Source organism: Xenopus laevis, chromosome 3L (genome assembly GCF_017654675.1).
Source record: "Xenopus laevis strain J_2021 chromosome 3L, Xenopus_laevis_v10.1, whole genome shotgun sequence".
NCBI lineage: Eukaryota > Metazoa > Chordata > Amphibia > Anura > Pipidae > Xenopus > Xenopus laevis.
This window is the reverse complement of record NC_054375.1, coordinates 124,458,783-124,484,332: the sequence shown is the minus strand read 5'-3', so window position 1 is coordinate 124,484,332 and position 25,550 is coordinate 124,458,783. Positions and strand designations below refer to the sequence as shown.

Below are 25,550 nucleotides of genomic sequence, written 5' to 3'. Positions count from 1 at the left end.
TAATGAACAGAACCCACTGACATAACCCAGAATGTCAGGCACATTTCAGCTGTCATTTGAAACATTTCAGTATTTGTTCTCATTTACATATTGAGCCGATCTCAACAATTATAACACTATATAAATCATGTTACGTTAGGGGCGAGTTGTCCCTGCATATATTAAAACTTTGTGTCAACATCGCTTACAATACGTGATTGTAAGAGTCTACAGAGAAATGACTGTATGTGACATTTTCAGATTTCCATAGTAACTATGTAATGCTAAGGGCATGTGTTGATTTCATCCAACCCACAGTGTGTGAGCGTGAATAGCACTTGGGAGTATATGCTGCAGATATTTCTGCACTTACAGGTCCCACTAAATAGGTATCCCTCATTCAATAAAAGTCAGAAGGGAATCCTGCCTAAAAGCAGTTAAAATGGTGGTTCTCCTTTACATTAACTTTTTGTATGTTATAGAATGGCTAATTCTAAGCCACTTTTCAATTGGTCTTCATTTTTTCTTTTTGAATTATTTGTTTTCTTCTGCTGCTGACTCTCTCCAGCTTCCAAATGACCGCATCTAAAAACAATGTCTCTTTAAGACAATGGGGGTAATTTATAAAAACTGGGAACATTTGCACCTGGGCAGTAACCCTTGGAAACCAAGTCTCTCATTCAAATCAACCCATGGTTGCTAGGGTAATTTAAGCCCTAGAAAGCTAAAATAACTCTAAAACCGCAAATAATAAAAAATAAAATGAAAACCAACTGCGAATTGCATCATATCACTTTCTAAATCATACTTAAAGTTAATTTTAAGATGAACAACCCCTTTGAGAGAAACAGTTACCACTAGCAAATCAAATACTGTTTTGTCTTTTTGTGTCAGCTAAATGATCTTGTAAACTTTGCATACAATATTTTGTTTAGCAGAAGTAATTTATTCTTCTTGAAAAATTCGTTATTTGATTGAATGTCCTTACTTATAAACCTGAACTGTTTTATTCTATCAGTCAGTGATCCACAAGAATGGCCTCTCCTTGTTCATAAAGCCTAACAACTTCATACATGAACCTGCTGTAAGAACGGTTTTAACTTTTAGCAGTTCATTTGCCTGAACTGATTTACCTTAGTTATGGCTGCTAACTAATTATCTGCATGAACTCTTTGCACGTCTGAATAACTACACACCATATTTTTGGCAATACAGGTATGGGGCCTGTTATCCAGAATGCTCAGGACCTGGGGTTTTCCAGATAACAGATCTTTCTGTAATTTGGATCCTGATACCTTAAACCTACTAGAAAATCATGTAAACATTAAATAAATCCAATAGGCTGGTTTTGCTTCCAATAAGGATTAATAATACCTTAGTTTGGATCAAGTACAAGATACTGTTTTATTATTACAGAGAAACATTTTTAAAAATTTGGATTATTTGGATAAAAGAGAGTCTGGGAGACAGCCATTCTGTAATTCTGAGCTTTCTAGGTAACAGGCTTCCAGGTAGTGGATCCCATACCTGTGCAGGTAGGGGACCTGTTATCCAGAATGTGCAGGGCCTGGGGTTTTACAGATAATGGATCTTTCTGTAATTTGGATCTTCATACCTTGTCTACAAGAAAATCAAGTGAATATTAAATAAACCCAATAAGTTGATTTTGCTTCCAATAAGGATTAATTATATCTTAGTTTGGATCAAGTACTATGTACTGTTTTATTATTGCAGAGAAAGGGGAAATCATTTTTAAAAATCTGGATTATTTGAATAAAATGGAGTCTATGGGAGATGGCCTTTCTGTAATTCTGAGCTTTCTGGATAATGGATTATATACCTGTACTGTTATAAGAAAGTGTGAATTGTTTTTCATACTAATTATTCTGCATGGTCTGACCAGGAAGAACACTAACGCCTTCACCTCTGTTAAGAAGAGTTTTCTGGGAAAGGGGAGAGAATTCCACATGAAAGGTACATTACACATAGATTGTAAGCTCTTTGGGACAGGAATGTATTATGTATTTATTCTCATTGTCTCAGGTTTTGCACTGTGTACGTTTGTACATTTCTATTTAAATACAATACAATGGGAGAAGTCCTGTAACCACAAGTGAGGGGCATTTATATGTGATAGTGTGACAAGAGATATTAAAGGGGATCATTTTTGATTAGAGGTGCAAATTGGAAAGTGCATAAAAGGGGCACCAAGGCAACAAATACTTAAAGTATCTTAAAAACAGAGCTTGATGTTTGGGAGCAGCACAGAGTAATCCAATTTCTAAATCGGATCAACTTCAGTCACATGAGGCAAGTTCTCTTTTTAACCCTTTCTCTTCCTAGCCAACTCATGAATACACGTGACAGACATCTGATCACAATATGATATTTACATTTTGTTGTGGAGACTGATTTCAATGTGTAAGAGTCATTGTGCATTACAGTATTACAGTTTTACAGTGAACAGGGATCTCTGTGTATATATTGTTCCCACAGTTCATGAGACAAAGGACTGATATAAAGAAGTACAGGATTTCTGGTGTAGTACGGGGAGGACGACGACAATATGTCACCATTTTACAGATCATTGCATAAGACTTACCGCATTTAATTGCACAACCTGGAAAGCAATGTGTTACAGTTGTTCACCTTTGAGTTAACTTTTAGGGGGTTATTTACTAAGCTCCGAATACCCGAAATTCCCAGAAATCCGAAAAATTCATGATTTTTTTTTATAAATTTTTCGGAATTTATTAAACTTCGAGGGCTAAAAAATCCAAATATAAAAACACGGCATCTCAACCTGTCGAGGTTGCATAAAAGTCAATGGGAACAGTCCCATTGATTTTTGGTTGTGTCGGGCGTTTCGGGCAATTTCACAATGTTTTCGGAGCTTTCGGGTGAAAAATTCGGAGATTTCGGGGGAAAATTCATAAAAAAATCTTGAAAATCTGGGCTTTTCCCGCAAAGCAAATTTTCGGGAAAATGTAATAATAAATAAGCGTTAAAAACCCAAGCGGGTTAGATCAGAGTTTGTAGCAGCCAATATTGAGATAAATTTGGACCTTGATAAATAACCCCCTTAGTATGATGTAGAGAATGATATTCTGAGACAATTTGCAATTGGGTTTCATTTTTTATTATTTGTGGTTTTTGAGTTATTTAGCTTTTTTATTCATCAGCTCTCCAGTTTCAGTAATCTAATTTCCAGGGTCCAAACTACCCTAGCAACCATGCATTGATTTGAATAAGAAACAGGAATAGGGATAGGATTTGAATAAGAGACTGGAATATGAATAGGAATGGCCTGAATAGAAAGATGAGTTATAAAAAGTAGCAGTAACACATTTGTAGCCTTACAGAGACATTGTTTTTAAACAGTGACCTGTATTTGAAAGCTGGAAAGAGTCAGAAGAAGAAGGCATATAATTAAAAAACTATTAAAAAAAAGAAAATGAAGGCCAATTGAAAAATTGCTTAGAATTAGCCAATCTAAAACATACTAAAAGTTAACATGAAGGTAAACCACCCCTTTAACTGCATTTAGGGAGGAGTTCCTTCTAACTTTTTTGAATGAGAGATACATATTTACAGGGACCAGGAAATGCAGCAATATATTGAGCATATACTCTGATGCACAAGTGCAATTCATGCACACACACTGGTGGTCATTTATAAACACTGGGCAAATTTGCACATGGGCAGTTACCCATAGCAACCAATCAGATGTTTGCTTTCATTGTTTTCCTTGCAGCTGGCTGAAAAAAGCTACCCACTGATTGGTAGCTATAGGTTACTGCCCAGGAGCAAATTTGTCCAGTGGTTATATATGAACTGTCGGATGAAAATCCAATGGGTCCAAATTACCCTAGCAACCATGCATTGATTTGAATAAGAGACTGGAATATGAATAGGAGAGGCCTGAATAGAAAGATGAGTAATAAAAAGCAATAACTATACATTTGTAGCCTTACAGAGCATTTGTTATTTAGACGGGGTCTGTGACCCCCCCATTTGAAAGCTGGAAAGAGTCAGAAGAAGGTGACAAATAATTTGAAAAAAACGATAAAAAATAAATAATGAAGACCAATTGGAAAGCTGCTTAGAATTGGCCATTCTATAATATACTAGAAGGTAACTTAAAGGTGAAGATAAAGTTAAAAAATTATATATTAAAGCAGAGAATCTTATGTGGCAATGTGATAAAAGGTCTATGTGAGTGGCACAGTCAATGTTTTGAAGGACCATACATAGTTACTTAGTCAAGTTGAGTTGAAAAAAGACCAGCGTCCATTAAGTTCAACCCTTTCCAACAAAGCCCAGTGCACATATATATACAATATACATATACACACACACGTGGAGTTAAAGGGCATGGGATTCAAGCAATACCCAATATGTGAAAAGCTAAACATGTAAGTTAGCAGGGGAATCCAACTCTCTGGCTACTTATTACAATGTGATGATAATCATAATGTGAATGACATGCATACAGTAGCACATGTGGAGCCGCAGGGTGTGGGGTGACAAAGGTTTCACTGTCTGCTGCTATCGCCCTCCCTCATTTCCCCCAATCTTGTTCACAATGCCCCTCTCTCTCTGAGGCCTCTCCCACAAACACAGATTAGCATTAACCAGTTCTGTACAATATAGTATTTAGTAAAATACTTTATCAGATTTGCACATACAGTAATCTAATGATGATTTGCTGTAACCGTAGAGGTAAAAAAAACAATTTTTCACATGAGCTCATTCAGTTAGTCATATGTGAAAAAAGTGCATAATCGAAACGTAAAAATAAATGTATTTGTATCACAGACCAGGGCCAGAACTAGGGGTAGGCAGCGACTTGCCTGGACGTGTTGCCTAGGGCGCCTGCCCCCCATCACAGACATATCTGATTCGCCAGATTAAAAGGAAACTATGATACTTATAGGAACCATTTCCCAAACCCCCTTAGGCTCACAATGTAATGCTACCCTGCTCTCACCTTGTGCCTTCTGGTGTGATGGATTCAGGGGAAGTTCCTCTGCTTTCTATCACGAGTGGTGCACAGATTCTCTGAAAAGCAGAGTTCCAATGCCACAATACATAACAATAAAAAAAAAAAAAAAAAAAAAAAAAATTGGTTGTACAAGCCAGGAATAGACTATTGTGGTTTACTTTCAATTTATGGAATTATGTATATTTGTGTAAAAAAAACCCCAATATACATTATTATATTTATATCTGGCAGTTCAAATTCAGATCAGCTGGGCAGGGAACAGGGGACCAGACTGCAGGGTCCCCTATAATTCATAAAATTCCCCCCTCCCAGCCACTCTCTTACCTGTAAGTAGGCAGGGAGGATGCAGATGGGATAGTGGGCTGGGGGGGGCAGTGCACACTAGTTACACCACTGTTTGCAATCACTGAAAAGAGCAAAGTGGATTTTGCAGCAATAACAATAGCAATCAATATATATGTCAATATACTAGTGCTTTGAACTGACACTTACTCTAAGGGAAGTGATCATTGTCTCAGAAGCTCTGAGAATTCAGCTTTGGCCCCTAAATGGAATTTATATACCTTCAATTTAATCTCTGTGTACACAGATGCCATTTTGCCCACTCGTGTAAAATGTGCATATTCTGCCCAAAATCAACCAGTGTGCGTTGTGCCAGATAGATGCAATTGCTAGGCAGTAGCATACCATATCAGAACATGGGAGCAGGAATGTTCCTACTTGTTCTATTAATCTGTCCTGTTTTCTATCAGCCATCTGTTAGAAATTCACAATGTTCTTGTCTAAGAGAGGAAAAAAATTACTTCTAATCTTGCTGTGCTACATACAGAACAATAGAACAAAACAGACATCATGTTATCACTTTATTTTTATATATATATATATATATATATATATCTATATATATATTTCTGTCAGTGTTATCATGAAGTGTATTCATACATATCTTTGTAGAGATACAATATTTGCAGCAGGACAGCAGTACATACAGTATACCGATGCTGCAATGTGGGCAGCACAATATCATTTGGAAGTAGAAAATAAAGTCACTTTATTATGCTTGAGACACATTAGCTGCTGATCTGTTTTGCCCTCCTCCCAGCTGCCAGTTCTCATGGTACAGTGACGTCAGTATAATCAGCGCGGAGGAGGAAAAATAAATGCAATGTGTTACAATGCCTGAGTGATTGGGGCTCCATTATTGCCAGTGTGCAGTCACCTTTATTCTCACAGCCCACGCTAAGCATAGCCAATGGCTTGGATACAGTAGTTTTTAACATTGCAAAGACATTTTTATTTTCCTCAACTTCCCAATATCCTAATCTACATGGGTTAAAGATGCCATAAATTTGCAACAGCCCTTAAAGGGGTTGTTCACCTTTGAATTCATTTTTTAATGATGTAGAGAGTGAAATTCTGAGACAATTCACTTTTTTTTTTTTATTTGGTGTTATTTAGCTTTTTATTCAGAAGCTCTCCAAGTTTGCAATATCAGCAATCTGGTTGCTAGGGTCCATAATACCCTAGTGGCCATGCATTGATTTGAATAAGAGACTAGAATATGACTAGAAGCCTGAATAGAAAAGATGAGTAAAAAAAGCAATAACAATAAGGGGGCTATTTATTAAAGTCTGAATGCCAAATATTCATGTTATTTTACAAAACCCGAATAATTTGTGAAAAAAAACCCTCAAATTTTTTGGTATTTATTATACCCCAAGGATGAAAAAAAGTACAAATCCCAAAATCCGGCATCTCAGACCTGCCAAGGTTGTTTATAAGTCAATGGGAGAAGTCCTGAAGATATCCTGATCTTCGCTGGGTTTCGTGCAATAATCTGAAGATTTCATGGTTTTCATGCAGAAATTCCGAAAAACTTGTACGAACCAAATTTTTCACAATTTTATTTTTTCACAGCTTTTTCCCACAAAGGAAATCTTTGGGAAAATGTATTGATAAATAAGGGGAAATAACCTGTGCCGATTGGGTCAGCATATATATTACAGAAAATAATGAGATAAATTCAGATTTTGATAAATAACCTCCTAAATGTGTAGCTTTACAGAACATTTGTTTTTTTAGATGGGGTCAGTGAGCCACTTTGAAAGCTGGAAAGATTCAGAAAAAGGCAAATATTTCAAAAACTATAAAAAATTAATGTTCCTTTGAATTAGCCATTCTACAGCATACTTAAACTTAACTTTATAACTTTATAATCTACTATTATATTTCTAAGATCTATTGTCTAATCTCCTCTAGTCTATGTACATAGTCTATGTATATAGACCAACACACACATAAATACCAACCTTAAAATGAACGTATGGAGGCGGTGAAGGTCTCTCCCATTCATAAAGTGGTCGGTAGAAAGGCATATAGTCTCCACTGGATCCTTCCAGTTTTTTAAATCAAAACACTTCCAGAGGCATGCAACAACAGGGGAAGGCACTTTTATAAATCTCAGCTATACACTTCTAGATATTTCCATTTTACATACAATTGTATTTAATAACTGGTACTCTTATACCCTATTCAACATCACACTTCCGCTCCGGAAAACGAAGTGATCAGAGTGCGATCCCGCCAGCAATTTCCATTCTAGCTGGCGGGAAGGCAGGGGAAGCAGTTCGGGGAGATTAATCGTCCCAAAGACTAATCTCCCTGAATCGCAGCCTAGCTGCCCCCTCGGGCCAATGCTCCGAACTCTTTACTTACCCCTCTGTGCAGATTCTGTCCAGTGGAGGTCATGAGTGCCATCTTCAGCTGCTTCGGTAATCTTCGGAATGAGACCGGCGCGTCTGCAATTCTTGTGAGTTTCGTTGTATGCGCAGTTGTCGCCAAACAGGAAACTTCTCCAATTGCGCATGTGCCGCTTTACCAGTCTCATTCCGAAGATTAGTGAAGTGGCTGATGATGGCGCCAATGAACTCTGCTGGACAGAATCTGCACAGAGGGGTAAGTAAAGAGTTAGGTGCATTTGCCAAGGGGGCATCTAGGCTGGGGGGGGAGGGGGTAGCGTTTTTTAAATTAAGGGGTTGTTTATTTTTTAACCTGTCAGAGTTTCTAATGCTAACGGACTACTGCTGCACAAATATGGCAGCCCCCACATACAGGAACATGGGGCATCAGACAGATATTTTTATGGCAAAATTATAAATAGCATTCAAAGACAATTTTATGATAAATAATAAAAAAAAAGGTTATTTTCTGATTTCAGTATCTCTTTAACAGGGGGGTTGGCATATGATTTACAAAGATTCATAAGGCTTGCATTGTCTCTTATACATATGGTTTGATAACGTACCAAGTTGGAAATTCAGGAAACAGGTAGCAACTCTCTAGATCACAGCAACTAATTTTCTATTGCTATCAACAATACAATTCTATAAAACATTTACTGCAGGTTTGGGATTACAAGTTTCTGTAGGCATGCCCCCCTTATATTCTCTCAGCCATGGCAACACAATCCTTCCATCTGTCAACCCACTCAAGAAGCTCGCATCTTGGAATTTGCAGGAAAACTGTGCCTTATACAAAGTTGCTGCAATTAACATGAACACACATAGTGTGCGTTTCTTCCGGCACAGATGGTTGTGCTTAACACATTGTACCCCAGAATACACTTAATTCAGTAAGCCAAGGCAAAAAAGAAAAAATTGAGGGCACACTGCCTGTAAAGTATAAACCACTGTTGATTATAATATTAAAAAATATTCTGTAATACACAATGCTTCTACTGACAGCTCAGTGGTATACATGCAACATACAGCTCTACCACAGAAATAATTTCAGTAAAGTACAGTACAACTCACTTTCATGAACATTGACTTACAACCCACACCCAAAATAATCAACTATTCTAGTAATGGTCCAGGTACAACATTATGATCCCAATATAGAATCACCAAACCCAAATTTGTGATTTTTTTTCATCCTTTTCCAGAAATAGTACTAACAAGGGAAGATTTTTTTTGTTGCGTTTCTTTTACCTCTGTGTGGCTTTGAGGAAGACAATGCTGCTTCTTTCAGCCCGGTGCGTCTCTAATTCGGAAGGAGTGCTTAGTATTGTAAGCAGAAGGTGAGCGAGTGAGCAAGAAAATCAGAGTGACAGAGGGACAAGTGCAGCAAAAACAGGTGGCAGAGATCAAACAGTGAGTGTAAGATACTGAGGTGGGGGCAGTTTAGCAGCAATTGGTTCTGAGCTGTACCAATTGCACGCTGAAGGCATAATGGGCAAATAACCCATGATTTGAAAAACAAGTCATTATGGTGGGTGATGAGGTATAAATCACAATTACTCCAAAAAATTTAATAATGTTGGCCATTTTTATAGCTAAACATTTAACTAAACCTGTTGTGTTTCATTTTGTAGAACATATTTAATGAAGGCTAAAAAGCTTCCAAACCATGCAACGTAATCCACTGGATAATCTTTCCCTATAAATACATTTAAATACGTTCTGATCCCCTTGATTGTTTCTGGCTTTTTGTGTGTATGTGAGGAATGATTTAGTAAATCTTTTAGTTATTATTAAGTGATCTTGCATGGGTTATTTCCATGCCGGAAGCATTACTGTATCTACTTCTGTCCCTACTGGCACTAATGCATTTGTGTTATGGGTCATGACTTTGTTTGGCTGGAGCCTTTGACAATTAGTTAGAGCCCTTTGACAATTTCAGGAGCTATAGCTAATACAAATCCTGGCTTCCAACTTGTTGGTTTGCATATATATAATTCTTTATTTTGGATTTGATTTGCCCCTTAAGTTAACTTTTAGTATATAGCTATAGAATGGCCAATTCTAAGCACCTTTTTAATTGGTCTTTAATCATATGTCTTCTTCTTCTGACTCTTTCCAGCTTTCAAATAGGGGTCACTGACCCCATCTAAAAAAAAAACCTCAAAAAAAATGTATTGTTATTACTACTTTTTACTATTCATTTTTCTATTCAGGTCCTCTCCTATGCATATTTCAGTCTGCTGTGTAAATCAGTGCTTGTTTGCTAGCAACCAGAATACTGAAACTGCAAACTGGAGAGCTGCTGAAAAAAGCTAAATAACCGAGAAACCACAAATAAGTAAAAATATCACGCTCTACATCATAAAAATGTGAACAACCCCATTAAGCATCAACAACCTCTGGATCTCCCCACTTTACCCATCCCTATAATGCAGCCTTTATATAGGTTTGCTAAATCTCAATGTTTAATAAAATATGTATAGCATCGCAGGCACTCTCCTGTGGCTCCTTCAATCAGACTTCCTTTATTTGTACATTACAACCTAACACACAATACACACAGGAAGCTCATGAATCCTTTTGCATTGTATTACTCCTCCTGACAATGTGTGAATTCTCCTGAAAAACAATATCCCAAATATGAACATTGCAAAAACACTGTGTCACGAACGGCACCCTAAATCCAGAACTCAAGCTAATCTCCCTGGTCTCGGCTCTCACTTCTGCCTATAACCGCCGCCTTTCACCTTGGGAGGAGCCGTTGGCTAACTGGATGCCGCCCAGGGGCGATTCTGGCCCCTCCGCCGCCTGAGGCAGCAGCAGTTTCTACTGCCCCCCATCCCCCGGAAATTCGCTCTTAAAGTACCAGGGGCAGCATTTTTGCTGCCCCTGGTACCTAGTGGGGCGCTGCCGCCTGAGGCGACAGCCCTGATGCCGCCAGGTCTCACCAGGATACTGGAAAGAAGAACACCACTTGGAAACAGGCAGGCCGGGCCAGCACAAGCAGAGAATAGTCAGACAGGCCGGAATCAGGATTGGAGAGCGAAGGATAGTAAGTGGACAGGCAAAGATTGGAGAGGTCAGAGTAATCACAGGCAAGCTGGGATCAGAGTAGTCAGGCAGGTAGGCAAGGGTTAATACACAGAAGATCAATAGGATTCACGAAGAATAACACACCCAGGAACAAGCTAATTGAACCTAACAACGGGCAATGTTTTGTACACTGAAATCCCCTTTTATACTTTTTGAGTTTCGCGCCATTGCGCGTAACGTCATCACGCCGGCGCATAAACCTGGAAGCGTGCCGGCACAGAAGAATAAGGAAGGAACATGGCGGGCGTCCACGCCGAAGGAGCAGCGGTGGACCCTGCTGCCCACTAGACCACCAGGGTGAGTCCTTACACACTGCAATTATAAAAATGCATAGCTGGCCAATACTCCTCTCTAATCGCTGAATTGCCGGCTGACATACTAAATTGATTGCTTCTTCCTTCTCGCTATTAAATGGAACACGATTATGAACTCTGACTGGAAGAGAACCAATGAAAACTAAGCAAATGCTTTTGCCCTGCAGAATAGGTGGGAGAATACAGTTATTTTCTGCTCAATGTACAAAGCACTAGGATGGCTGGAATTATACTTGCTTTCTTTAGGCTTACTGCAAAGGCAAGAAATATATACAAAAGGTCACTCACATTACCGTCTGCGTTATCATTGTGTATTGGCTTTCCATATCTTGAAGGACACAGTGCCAGTGTCGGACTGGCCCACCGGGATACCAGGAAAAGTCACGGTGGGCCAAGGTGTCAGTGGGCCCTCATGCTGTTAGACATTTGGCATATTTCATATCTATTCCCAAATCCTATGAGAACAAAGAGGCTAAATAGATGGAATAATAGATTATAGTATGTAAAAGAAAGTGACTAGGAGAATAGAGGTTAAGTGAGGAGAGGAAGAAAATAGTACTGAGAGTGGCCCCTGGTCTAAGATTAATTGGTGGGCCCCTGGTCAAAGGTTTTTGGGTGGGCCCCTGGTGTCCCAGTCCGACACTGCACAGGGCCAAATTCAGTTTGATGAACTTGATGAGAAAAACTTGCCTGTTTTAAATCGTGAAAACTCATTTATAAATATATGGGGAAATCTGGAGAGTAACTTTATTATTTTTTAAAATGTAAGCTCTACTGGGGCAGGACCTGACACAATTGATGAACGATCTCTGTAATGTCCTTTGCAAACATGTAAGCACTATATAAATGATGTAAGTAAAGGATAATAATAACAATAATTACCTTTCACAACACATAATGAAGTAGCATCATTAGTCCTCTTTAATGCTACACATCCCTCTAGACTGGCACTGCAGACCTGACCTGGATTTTCCCATTATCCTGTCTGTGTGCCATTGAAAAGCAGCTTATCCGCTGATCTGGTAGAGGGATTTATTATTTTATGCTGCCTGCAAAGAAATCTGTCGTATAAAAAACATGAAGCTCAAAATTACAGGAAGGCTAACTCCAATAGACTCCGTTATAAGCAAATAATTCTATTTTTAATTTTTTTTTCTCTGTAATAATAAAACAGCACCTTGTACTGGATCCAAATTAAGACAAAATTAATCCTTATTGGAGGCAAAACAATTACGGAAAGATCCCTTAGCCGGAAAACCCCAGGTCCCAAGCATTCTGGACCCATACCTATATAATAATAATATATTTTGTAGCATTGCACGTTATCATCCTTCTGCCAAGCATTGACAGCATTGAAAGATTTTGATGGCATCAACAGACTACTGTCTATATTTCTTGTTCCTGGAAAGGGGCCATTATCAACCATTTGACATCTTAATTCCTCTCTAACTCCAGCGGTGAAACTCATTATCTTTAAATAGTACCGTACTAACAATGATTAGATGCCTTTACAGAGCCCAAGCTTCTTACTTGCAATCAGCTGATGGAAGAGATATCTACAGTACCATTAATCTTTTTGAAATGCAAAAGCAGGTATTTGGACGGAAGTGCTAACTGCTTGAGAAAATAGCCTCTTTAGTGAGTTTTTCCAATGGCCCATGTAGAATCTTTCATAAAGAAAGTGGCAGATTGATAACTGGGTGGGTGGGTCTACAGATCCAGGCAATAACAGAAATGGTCAAACTCAAGTATGTGCAGGGAACAGCGCATATAAAAATATCATCTAGGATTATCTGGGGTAGCTAGCATTTCTGGCCCATTAACTATAATGAGCCAATGCTGGTGTAGGGGACTGATAAATGTATTCTCCATTTACTTTGCATTCCCCTAAGGATTAGGCACAAAGGGGACCATTAGTCTAAGGAAGGGATTTACAACATGACTCCTAATAATTCCAAGTTTGGGCGCTAGGTGGCACTGTGTAATAATATATAATGACTGTGCCATATGGTCTCAGGTCTTTTTGCCAGAGGTCTTTGCCAGAGACTCTCCTAAGTGGAGTGGCATCTCCAGTGGAGCCAGCCTTAGTGCAGGATTATTAAGGAGTAGTTAGATCCTGTCACAAGTCTTTCTAGGAAAGAAAGACAGATTAGGGCTACCTAGATGAGCATACAGGTATCTTGGCTCCACCAAGGAGTGATTGAAAGAATTATATTCCAAGGGCATTGCTGCCTAGTCAGGGAACCAGAAGCAGGTTATAGGGACTAGATAAATTCCCACCTGGGTTCCAGTAAGAGGTGTCCACTAAGAGGTATCAATCAGAATAGATAGAACCAGCGCACACCCATGTCCAGTTCAGCCTGGTGCTCAGTCTTAGAGGCTCCGGCAACCTCACATCTGCCATAGAACAAGAGAAGATCGGCATACAGGCATTCAAATTGCAGGGTATACCTGCTCGTTTATTTGTGCGGAATGCAACGTTTCGGGGTCACGCCCCTTGACAAAGGGGCGTGACCCCGAAACGTTGCATTCCGCACAAATAAACGAGCAGGTATACACTGCAATTTGAATGCCTGTGTGCCGATCTTCTCTTGTTCACTAAGAGGTATCCCCAGAGGTAACAGGAGAAACTCTGGGTGGACTGCATATACCCCTCTGTCAAGTTCTAAAGAGGGAATGCACTACCAATGGTCTTCATTGTGAGTATGTATTGACTAAACCATGGTTGTATTCTGTATAGTTGTTTTACTCTCCCACGTGGATCTGTTCTAAATAAATCAGTTCCGTTATTTTTCCAAGAACCACTGGCTTGCATTCTTCATTTATACCACTGATTACAGTGTGTTACACTCTGCCTACACACCATTGCGAGGGCTCACCCCATGAGGATTATAAATCTCATCCAGAACACATATTGGGGGTAAAGCTACAAGTAGAGTAATGGTGCCACTCATTTTACTACAGCCTTACACTGGCAACAAAGACATTCTTAATCATTGCATTTTTCTAAAGACAGCACTCTGTGTGCCTATGTATCTACTGCATATTTTCCCCTTCATTATCATCATGAAATTGACTCATAGGCGTCTTTTCTATTTCAGTGGAACAGTTTATAAGGTATTTTTAGTTTCGTTAGAGTGATGTGCAGCAGGCTCCTAGGAAACTGGCTGGTGCTGTTGGCTGGTTGCTAAGAGAACATGATAAAAGAGGCAGCATTGTTAATAATATCCACTTGGATAAAACCCAATCTATTTGGGTTCAAGGGATATGTGTGGGTTCATCCTCTAGGCACATTACATCCTTACACATGACCAGAAATACAGCACTCGTTTCCTTCTGTAAACAGGGTTCCTATTCAACCCAACTTGCAAGACCTGACCTATCTCCTGTCCCTGATTGCCACTACACATAATCCCATTTCAATTGAATAAATGTCCCTTCTACAAGACAGGAACTATCCAGGCTTTAGTGATGGCCTTAAAGTAACAGTAACGTCAAAAAATAAAAATGTTTTAAAGCAATGAAAATATAATGCAGTGTTGCCCTGCACTAGTAAAACTGGTGTGTTTGCTTAAGAAACACTACTATTGTTTATATTAATGAGCTGCTGTATAGCAATGGGGGCAGCCATTCAAAGGAGAAAAGGCTCAAGTTACACAGCAGATAGCAGATAAGCTCTGTCTGTTTAATGGTGTTATCTGTTATCCATTAGTTAACCTGTGCCATTTAGCCGTTTTTCAAATTCCGCCATTGCTCCACAGCAGCTTGTTTATATGAACTATAGTAGTGTTTCTGAAGCAAAAAGATCAGTTTTACCAATGCAGTGCAACACTACATGATATTTTCATTACTTTAAAACACTTACATTTTTTGGTGTTACTGTTCCTTTAAACAAAGGCATAAACAGAGACGTCATCTACATTTGTCCATATTACAGAGTAAACTTCCACCACAAAGCAAATTCATCTTATTAAACAGACCTAGCTTAGTATTGTGGACCAGGAATGCTGTGACCTCATTAGATAATAGTTCTTAGTTTATCACAAGTCAGAAAGAGATTATTTTCCTTATTTCTAAAGCAACACTTTTCATAGGCAAATTTAGAAGGTCACAAGATGACTATTAACATACATTATGAAACGCCATGTCATACTACAACTTATTGCTAAATGCATAGAACTAGCATCCATAATCCTATTCATCTATAGTAGGGTTTTATAGTCCTAGGGGTGCCAAATTAAGTATAGAAATAGTTTCAAGACCAAAAACTTCTTTACATACTGTACCCTATTGACCTACCCAGTCTACACAATATGGACATAAGGCCTTTTTAGACAGTGTTCCCTTCATTTTTTTGGTTTAAAGTATCAGTCTTTTTAATATAAGGGACTTGTCTTTATGTTCCTTCAGCAATATGAACTTGTTTTACATGCCACATTTGTTGGGTCATGAAATGACTGCCCCTCTGATCTTAGGCTGACACCACTGGCTTAACTATGGTGGGTGTGAGCAACAAGTTGTGATGGTAGTGGACAGTGGTAATTCCAGAATGGGGTTGGGGGTTGTGTAAAAATTTTGGCCTCTCCGCTTCTTTTTACACACCAATGGCTGCCACACTGCACTAGTTTCTAGATACAACATGAACACAATAACAGCAAATGCTTCAATGCACGTTGTATGTTGTAGCTGCAGAGCTCCCTCTTGTCATGTTAAGGTCCAGCCTCAATATACTTGCTTACAATATTAAGTGGCACAGCCATGTTTTTTTCAACGATATGCACCTTAATAAATCAATCCCAGTATTTTTCCAGAAGTTGTTGTTACAAACCCAGTATTGCTGATACGAAAAAATGCTGTTGAGCCGGAGTCCCCATTATATTTATTTTAGCTCTTAGGTAATTTTCCATTAAACAAACCCTTTTTTTAAAAAAAAAAAAAGTGTTAGACTTGCTTTTTCCTGGCACTGAACCACAGTCAATTCCTTCAATTTCTTCATTCCCACCTTCAGGAAGTATATGAGCACTCATGGATATAGAGATTGTCTGAATCCAACATTTTTGGATCCCATTAAATGCTGAATCCTTGGCAAAACTGAAAAAAAAATTGTAATCTACATTTCTAAGTTTGGCAATTTAAGGGTTTGGCTGAACTCTTAATATTTGCCCAAATACAGGCAAAAGTGCTGGGATTCAGCCAAATTCCAAACGCAATACTGGACATGGTATATCCCTCATATAAACACTCGTTTATTCATTCTTTTCTTTTCAAGTCTTTTTATTAAATTTTTTTGCATAACCGCAAAGTAAAATTAAAACATGTCCAATTTCAAGAGAACAAAAACTGTTATGCACAATATGCAGTACATTGTTCACTCAAATATCATCAAAAAAATAGAATAAACAATAGTAAAATAATACTTTCTTAGTAGTAATACTTTCATGGCAATATGAATTTGATCTACCAATATCATCCGTACCATATCCCAAAAGAACCAGCTTAAATTGCGGAACTCTTCACTCTTCAGAATGGATTCAACTATTAAATAAAGATAAAGTTGTAAGTCACTTATAAGACTCTCACAATTTAAGAAGGAAGTCCAAAGCTTCTAACGGTAACTTATTGTCCCCAAAATGTCCCAAAGAGAATGACTAATAAAATGAATTCTAATACTGGAGGTTTTCCAAAAACATATGTTTACAAAGGCAATGTAAAGCAGTTGTCAGATGTATACACTCTCTCAGTAAGCTGTAACACACACAAATGGACTCAACAGATGTGCCTTATAATTAGTGATGGGAGAATTTCCAGCAAAACATTGGCCAATTTCCAGCAAAATATGCGAAACTGCGAAAAAATTTTGAAAAATTCACGAAAAAGCATGAAATCTGAAAGTTCACGAAAAAATCGTGAAATTTGAACATATTCACAAAAAATCATGACATTCAGACGTTTTCACACAAAAAATTGTGAAATTTTAAGGTTTTCACATAAAATCGTGAAATTTAAGGGATTTCACAAAAAAAATTGTGAAATTTTAAGGTTTTCACAAAAAAATCTTGAAAATCTGACATTTTCAGGAAAAAAATTGTGAAAACCGGAAATTGATGCCAGCAAATTTTCCACGGCAAATTGTCACGGGAGATTCACGAATTTGTTCGCCGGCGGTGAAAATTCGCTTCGAATTTGCAGAAATTCATTGCAAATTTGTGCCAGACGAATTTATTCGCCCATCACTACTTATAATCAAAGCAAGACACCCCCAGTGGCACTTACAAAAGCTTGCTTACACCCCCTAGCAGCCTTACACACTCACTTTCTCACCATACACATACAAGTTCACAAACATTACTACAAGAGATTCTGCCTAAACTCACCATATAGTATGATGTAGAGAGTGATATTTTGAGACACTTTGCAATTGATTTTAATTTTTTATTATTTTGTGTTTTTTGAGTTATTTAGCTTTTTATTCAGAAGTATTTTAAACAATCTGGTAGCTAGGGTCCAAATTACCCTAGCAACCGTGTATTGATTTGAATAAGAGACTGGAATATGACTAGGAGAGGGTCTAAATAGAAAGAGGAGTAATACAAATTTGCATTAACAATACATTTGTAGCCTTACAGAGCATTTGTTTTTAGATGGGGTCAGCGACGCCCATTTGAAATCTGCTAAAAGTCAGAAGAAAAAGGCAAATAACTATAAAACTATAACAAATTAATCATGAAAACCAATTGAAAAGTTGCTTCAAATTGGTCATGCACATATAACATACTAAAAGTTACTTTAAAGGTGAATCCCCCCTTCATAAGGATTTCAGGGATCCAAAATGCCCACCACTAGGTGGCACCATTGTCACCATCACCCACACACCTAGATGAAGCAAATACTTCAATGTTTTTAACATTATTTGTGAATGTAATTGCTATTGAAAACAAGATCTGTCTGCCCCTTGCTATTCTGTGTACAATGCTCCTGACTACTAAAATAATGAAGCAGAAACCAGCTAATTAACAAAAAAAAGCATGCAAGGCAATTGACAATGGTATAATGGGAAATTGAGTACCGACTGAAGGAGACTGGATTTATACTACAGGTATGGGACCTGTTATCCAGAATGCTCGGGACGTGGGGCTTTCTGGATAATGGATATATCCATAATTTGTATCTTCATATCTAAGTCTACTAGAAAATCATGTAAACATTAAATAAACCCAAACAGGCTGGTTCTGCTTCCAATAAGGATTAATTATATCTTAGTTTGGATCAAGTACAAGCTACTGTTTTATTATTACAGAGGAAAATGAAACCTTTAAAAAAAAATTGGATTAAATGGAGTCTATGGGAGATGGCCTTTCCATAACGGGTTTCCGGATAATGGACCCCATATCTGTATATCATTTCAAGAAAAAAAATACAAGAACTGCAGAGAAAAAAAAATACTGTTCTGCTCCTGTTTTTTTTATACCTCACTTTGTAGACAAGGCCCATAATCACCACTAAGAGACTTTGTTGATGTTGTCTATTTTATACTTTATAATTTTTTTGTTATGGGGGAGAAGTATGTCAAATTATGCCAAAAAAGAAGACATTTTGCAAAATAACAAATGCTGATATTAATGGGTATGTTTAAATAAGGATCTCATTTTCCAGTTCCTATGGTGAAACTGTAACAAAATCTACACCTGCTAATCTCACTCAGAATTATCAATGTAGCAAAACGGAGGGCATTTGCCAATAACAGCACAAACCCAATTGTGGCAATAGTGTTAGTCTAATAGTAGCAGCTGGAACATGCATGTTATTGCCTCAGAATAAATCCTTGCCCTACTCTTCTACATGGACCATAATGGCACCTGTACTTTGGCAACAGAACACAGATTAACCTTCCTAATTAATCTGCATGTGGACTCATTTGATTTACATGAGGAAGAATTGACCCTCTCTCTTTATACTGTGAGTCTTCGATCTCTTCCTCGCCCAACATCTCCCAGCTGACGTGCAACAACTCCTCTTGCTTGGCCCTCATGTAACTTTAATGTGATCACCAGGAAGGGCCCCTACTTCTGAAGCTTAAATTTGTTCCTTGTTATCCATTAACATAATGCATCAATAACAGCATCAACTAAAAGAAGACAACGAGCACAGACAGACCATTTCTCTTATTCAAAAACCTATGCAATGCAAGAAGTAAAGCTGCACCCCTAAATACAAATGTTCTTTTTAAAAATAAAAATAGTAACACTGTAAATGGAAAAATTTAAATATTCAGAAGTCTGATTCAGTAGAGTCATATACAAAGCAGTGATTAAAACAGGGCAGCTGTGTACAAGGCATGTAATTAGAACCAAGCACAATCAATACAGCCATTTGCACAATCCTGACAAAGCACAAAAGCCATCTATCAGTAAAATATGCACAAATGTACAATCATCTTCACTGTTCACTTTGCGTACTGTACTTGTTTTCATATTATGTTATAAGTGAAAAAAGGGTCTCTGGTGGACAAATAATGTTGAAAATTCTATTTCTACCGGTTTGTCTTTACCAAGCGTTACTGGGTACTCTTGTCTTATTCCACATTGTATTTACCAATGGGTAAAAGATAGAACTCACCATTTGATAAATACGGTTCGAAAATCTAAACTAACATTTTGATAAATCTGCTGTCCTAAACTGCCACATGGTTAGTGTGTTCTTGGATCTCTTGACCCCAGTTATATCTTGTGGTGTTGGAGTTGCTTACTGTTGTGTAATGGCTGCATGAGCCTGCTAATAAAGCACTGTTATACTCTACTCATCCTCGGCTACCAAAACATAATTTGGCGACCAAATGTCTCTTCTACCTCTGCAGCAGCCTGCATCTTTTCTTCCAATCCCTGGTGAGCCTACCATACCTTTTACTGCTTGGATCCGTATGTTTGAAAATTACATTTTTGCTGCTGACCAAGGGGAGATTTCTGCTGCTAGAAAGCGTGCTTTACTTATTCACTGCCTATGAGCAGAGGGACAGCATATATTCTATACATTCCCATTACCTGATGAGACTTATGAAACTGCTCTTACTGCTATAAAGAACTATGTCATGCCAAGAGTAAATGTGGTGTTAGAGTTGCTTACTGTTGTGTAATGGCTGCATGACTCTGCTAATAAAGCACTGTTATACTCTACTCATCCTCAGCTACCAAAACATAACATATCTGACCCGGCCTATCTCCTTTGGTATATGGAAGTTAACTCAACCCTTAGCAGAAATCTAATTCCATGTCCTGGAGGTTGTAAAGTTCCTAGGCAGAAAGACAGTCAGAACTTTTGTCTGTGTGTCAGTTTCTAAGAATAATAATACAGGTATTATCCGAAAACCCATTATCATGGCATGGTTGCTAGGGTAATTAGGACCCTAGCAACCAGATTGCTGTAATTGCAAACTGGAGAATTGCTGAATAAAAAGCTAAATAACTCAAAAACCACAAATAATAAAAAATAAAAACAAATGGCAATTTATTTTAGAATATCACTGTGTACATCATCCTACAGGTTAATTTAAAGGTCAACCCCTTTACTGCATTTTATTATAGTAGGTAGTGATAAGCCAAACATACCATCAAGACCCCCTTGTAATTCTTCTTATACATAGAAGGTGCTTCCTTTCTGATTTAAGCTGAAGAAAATGACTTTTGACCTTTTAGAAAAAAACAGCATGTTACTGTGTCACAGTAAAAAGGATGTGGTCCCTCTGGATAGGAAATGCAGAGAGAATAACTCCATACATACTTAATGATGAGCTAATGGATGACTCTTCACATGAATATCCCATTCAGAGTAATTTCCCATAATAGATATTTCAGTCAAACATGCAGTCTCCCTCTGGAATTCAGCTCAACTCCCAGTAACCGAAGAAGTATGATGGGAATCAGTGGAAGAGAAAACAATGGGCCTCTTACAATTCGACAGGAAAAGGACAAGTTGGTAAATAAGATTGCAATTGGGCCTGACAAAATCCCATTTTATGGAATGTCTGGGAGAGCTCAGCTGCTTTAGTACCACAGAGGAGTACATATGGAGTTAACAGCATGCCTCATGAATACTAAATGTGAAATTGGGACATCCTCCGATGTCTGGGTCACAGGCCAGTACCTTACCTTCCTTACTGCTCTGTATCCTATGTGATGTGATTGACTCTGCCTAGCTGCTGTACACTGGCACAGAGCAACACTACGCCACTGCAGCATCCTCCCCCCTACCATATAAATCACATTAATGAAGCTTGCTGCTTGGGGCAAGGTTATATGGGCATCCTAGGAAACTCCTAAGCACATTTCAATGTTACAGCTACTGTACTGTGATTCAGTATATGCATCTTCCCACCAATTCATTAAAAATGTTCATCCTGGACTTTGCTAACAAAATGTAGCCCTGCTGCTGTCTGTGCACTACAACTCCCAGCAGCCTTTAGCCATGAGAGATTTTGCCTTCCAACAACAACAGCAGAAAGTACACAGTATATGTCTATTGTACTTGCATCTCTAATTTTCACTTAAAGTGAAAGTGATGTTGGGGGTCCAAGACAAAATCCCTGTTAGCCCTACCTTTAAAAAAAAAGCCTAAATAAAAGGCATGCTAAAATCTAGGATGAGTATGTTCCAATAGCTTAGACATAGTTACAAAAGCAATAATGAAAGTCTCAGACAGTAGGAAACAGTCACTAGATATTTATTTTCAGACGGACACATTTACAGATACTTATAAATCTGCAGCCTCATTTGTTCCAGGGTAAGTGCAATTCACTGCAACTGCACATGGAACACCACAGAGTATGGGGTATGAGCAAAGAGAGTACAGATGGACTAATACTAATCAGAAGAAGTGATAGCATAGTTGTTTTCTCATGTTAATTTCAGGTTTGAATCTTGTTGCTAAAGAACAGCTTCTCATTCAGAAGAGGGGATGAATGTTAAGCAGTACCCCAACTGGTTCAAGTAGCTAAAGGGTATGCTGCAGAGCCATGGAAAATGAACAACCCATAACTGATTATATCTTCATCCAATTCAGACCAAACATACTATCAGCCAGGAATAATTCCCTTCAGATACCGTAATCCCATGCTAAATCAATGTCAGTCTTCACTCAATCATGGCATATTATGACCATTTCCTACAAGTCACCATACAAGTCAAAAAAACCCTCATCCAATCTAGTCTCTATTACTTACCATAGAGTCATCTCTTCCTTATTTGCCCACCACACCCTATATTTGTACCAAACTATTTTACATTAGCTAACAGTGTGTGTTCTGAAAACTAGTGGATCATTTTTGTCCCCTATATTCCTATACCACCATCCACTCACCCAGACTAACCCCCAACTGATCTCTATTCTCATCAAAATCACCCATGTATTTAAATTGCCCATTTATCAACATCTATATACACTTTGTTCACTCTCATTCAAGTTCAGTGACTTGTGTCTACCCCACAGAGCCTTCATTTTCAGAACTTAACCTAAAGCAACTTCCCTCACACCCAGTTGTAATGTAAAACCACTGCAGTCACCTATGTCACAACCCTTGTGATGACACTTGGTATCCCGTCCTCAGTAAGCCACTCCATACACCCACCTCCTTATTTCACACTCACTCTCCCACCCAACCAAATAACTGTGAATATACCCTCCCACCTCAGTGTGCTATGCTTGGAGCACTTAGAGGTCTCTAACAAACCAACTATAAAAACAATAATACCAAATAATGAATCTGAACGTTGGACACCAAAGCTTATCAATAATGCATATGGGATAGGTATTGAAAGTGTGACTATTGCTGAGCCCATTATTATTACTGCAATGCAGCATGTTGACAAACATTGCCTCTCTAACTGACAGTTAGTATTTCCATGCAGCACACACAGGGATATTATGAGCATGCTACTCTTTCTATCATCTTTCCACTCAAAGGATCCACGTTCTGCCCCTCCTCCCAACAAAACCCATGAAGAGCAGGAGGTGAGACAGCAATTGTTCATCTTACCTTGGTGACAGTCATACAGAGTTGTGTCAGTGCAGAGGGACCAGGTGCCTGAGCTGCTGAATTCTGACTGCAGAGTTGTGTGCCTGGTGGCTGCCTCCACACACACTCTCTATGCTGCCTCCCCTCCTCCTCATTATTCTCATCCTTTGCTAGCGAGTTGTGATGTCACTTTGCATTCATAATGATCATGCAGGAAGCAGCTCTGCAGTTCTGTTAACCTTTTCCCTGCCCAGAGACATATTGCAGTTTAAAGGGAGGCACTAAATGAATAGAGTGCTGAAGGTTTTATACAACTTACCATGGTTTGTCTATGCACCCCCTAAAATCTCTTCTGTAGCACTGTTTGATGTTTGTAGGAGGAGCAGCAGGGATAATGTGCTCACATTTGAGCAAGGTAGGTGCTCCTATTTGAGGAATAACAGGGAGACTGTGCTCTCACCTGAGAATCAGGGATAATGTGTTTTCACTTGAGCAGCAGCAGGGCTACTGTGCTCTCACCTGAACAACAGCAGGGATACTGTGCTCTCAGATGAGCAACAGCAGGGATTTGTGCTCTCAGCTGAGCTACAGCAGGGATTTGTGCTCTCAGCTGAGCTACAGCAGGGACACTGTGCTCTCAGCTGAGCTACAGCAGGGATACTGTGCTCTCACCTGAGAAACAGCAGGGATACTATGCTCTCATCTGAGCAACAGCTGGGATACTGTGCTCTCACCTGAGCAGCAGCAGGGATACTGCACTCTCATCTGAGCAGCAGTGATAATCTGCTCTCACCTGAGCAGCAGGGATAATCTGCTATCCCTGCACTCTCGCCTCAGCAGCAGCAGGGATACTGTGCTCTCACCTGAGAATCAGGGATAATGTGCATTCACTTGAGCAGTAGCAGGGCTATTGTGCGCTCACCTGTGCAGAAGCAGGTATACTGTGTTCTCACCTGAGCAATAGCAGGGATACTGTGCTCTCATCTGAGCAGCAGCAGCAGCAGCAGGGATACTGTTTTCTCACCTGAGCAATAGCAGGGATACTGTGCTCTGATCTGAGCAGCAGCAGCAGAGATACTGTGCTCTCACCTGAACAACAGGGCTAATGTGCTCTCACCTGAGCAGCAGGGATAATGTGCTCTCACCTGAGCAGCAGGGATAATGTGCTCTCACTTGAACAGCAGGGATAATGTGCTCTCATCTGAGCAGCAGGGATAATGTGCTCTCACCTGAGCAGTAAGTATATTGCCTAAAGCCCTGCTTAAACTGTCACTTAAGCACAAGCTAAGCACAGAGCAGATTTAACATGCAAGTTGAAGCAGAAAGTGTTTATCTAGATAAGCAGTGTCAGACACTCACTGTCATTCTCTGGATTAGAGGGAAACTACTTTGAGTGATGCTTGCAGGGTAGCAGGAGCCAGTAAACACTTGAATCTGCATCTGCTTGTGTGTGTATTTACAAAATATTCTTAAAGGTCTGTTAGTAATAAGAGGCACATGTGTTTTGTTGCTACTGTTCTGTCTTGAGCATGGCAGTACCACCCCTGTCTTGTGCAGCACCATTACTTGCCCAAGGTCTACAGATAAAAGTTGATGCTAGTTTGACACAGTGCATACTGTAATTTCATGCCCAAGCTGCTATAGGCTTAAATGACTGGTGCAAAAGCACACACAGCTGCAGTGATGATGGTGACAGCAGCATATGCTTGGGTTCTTAACCTGTGCTGTTCTCTCTTTACCACATGCCAAATTGTGACAAAACCACACAAAAACTGTGATGGACACAGAAATTTTGTATGGACCTCATACCACTGAATTACATAGTAACATAGAAAGTTAGGTTGAAAAAACACACACGTCCATCAAGTTCAACCTTTTAGGTCTATGTATAGCCTGCCTAACTGCCAGTTGATCCAGAGGAAGGCAAGAACCTCCCCCCCATCTGAAGCCTCTCCAATTTGCCTCAAAGGGGAAAAAAATTCCAACATTGCAATCAGACAAGTCCCTGGACCAACTTGTACTATGAGCTATCTTCCATAACCCTGTATTAAATCACTCGCTAAAAAGCCATCAAACCCCTTTTAAAAGCTATCCAGTGTATTGGCCTGTACAACTGATTCAGGCAGAGAATTCCACATCTTCACAGCTCTCACTGTAAAAAATCACTTCCGAATATTTGGCCGGATCCTTTTTTCTTCTAATCGGAATGGGTGACCTTGCATCAGCTGGAAGGATCTACTGGTAAATAAAGCATTAGAGAAATCATCATCAGTGCAGCTATGAAGTGAGCATGGGATCTCAGACTCCTCTATTGCATACACTGAAGAAAAGAACTAATTAAGCACAATTATCTTGTCTGTATCTGTTACAACCATACTGGTGCCATTATTTAAAGGAGCAACACTCTCAACCTG

At 39.0% G+C, this 25,550-nt stretch overlaps 1 protein-coding gene across 5 annotated transcripts in view; it reads right to left on the bottom strand.

The window, feature by feature from the left end:
• The window catches only part of coro2b.L (coronin, actin binding protein, 2B L homeolog), a 35,222-nt gene extending 11,915 nt beyond the window's left edge, over nt 1-23,307 (bottom strand). Inside the window, exons 1-2 of one of the 5 annotated variants that reach the window (XM_018250994.2) lie at nt 23,158-23,298; nt 7,294-7,400 (exon numbers count right to left, since the gene is read on the bottom strand). In XM_018250994.2, coding sequence (XP_018106483.1) covers nt 7,294-7,359 — 66 coding nt within the window. In that variant the 5' untranslated portion in view covers nt 7,360-7,400; nt 23,158-23,298. 5 annotated transcript variants of the gene reach the window in all.
• Nucleotides 23,308-25,550: the final 2,243 nt, after the last annotated feature.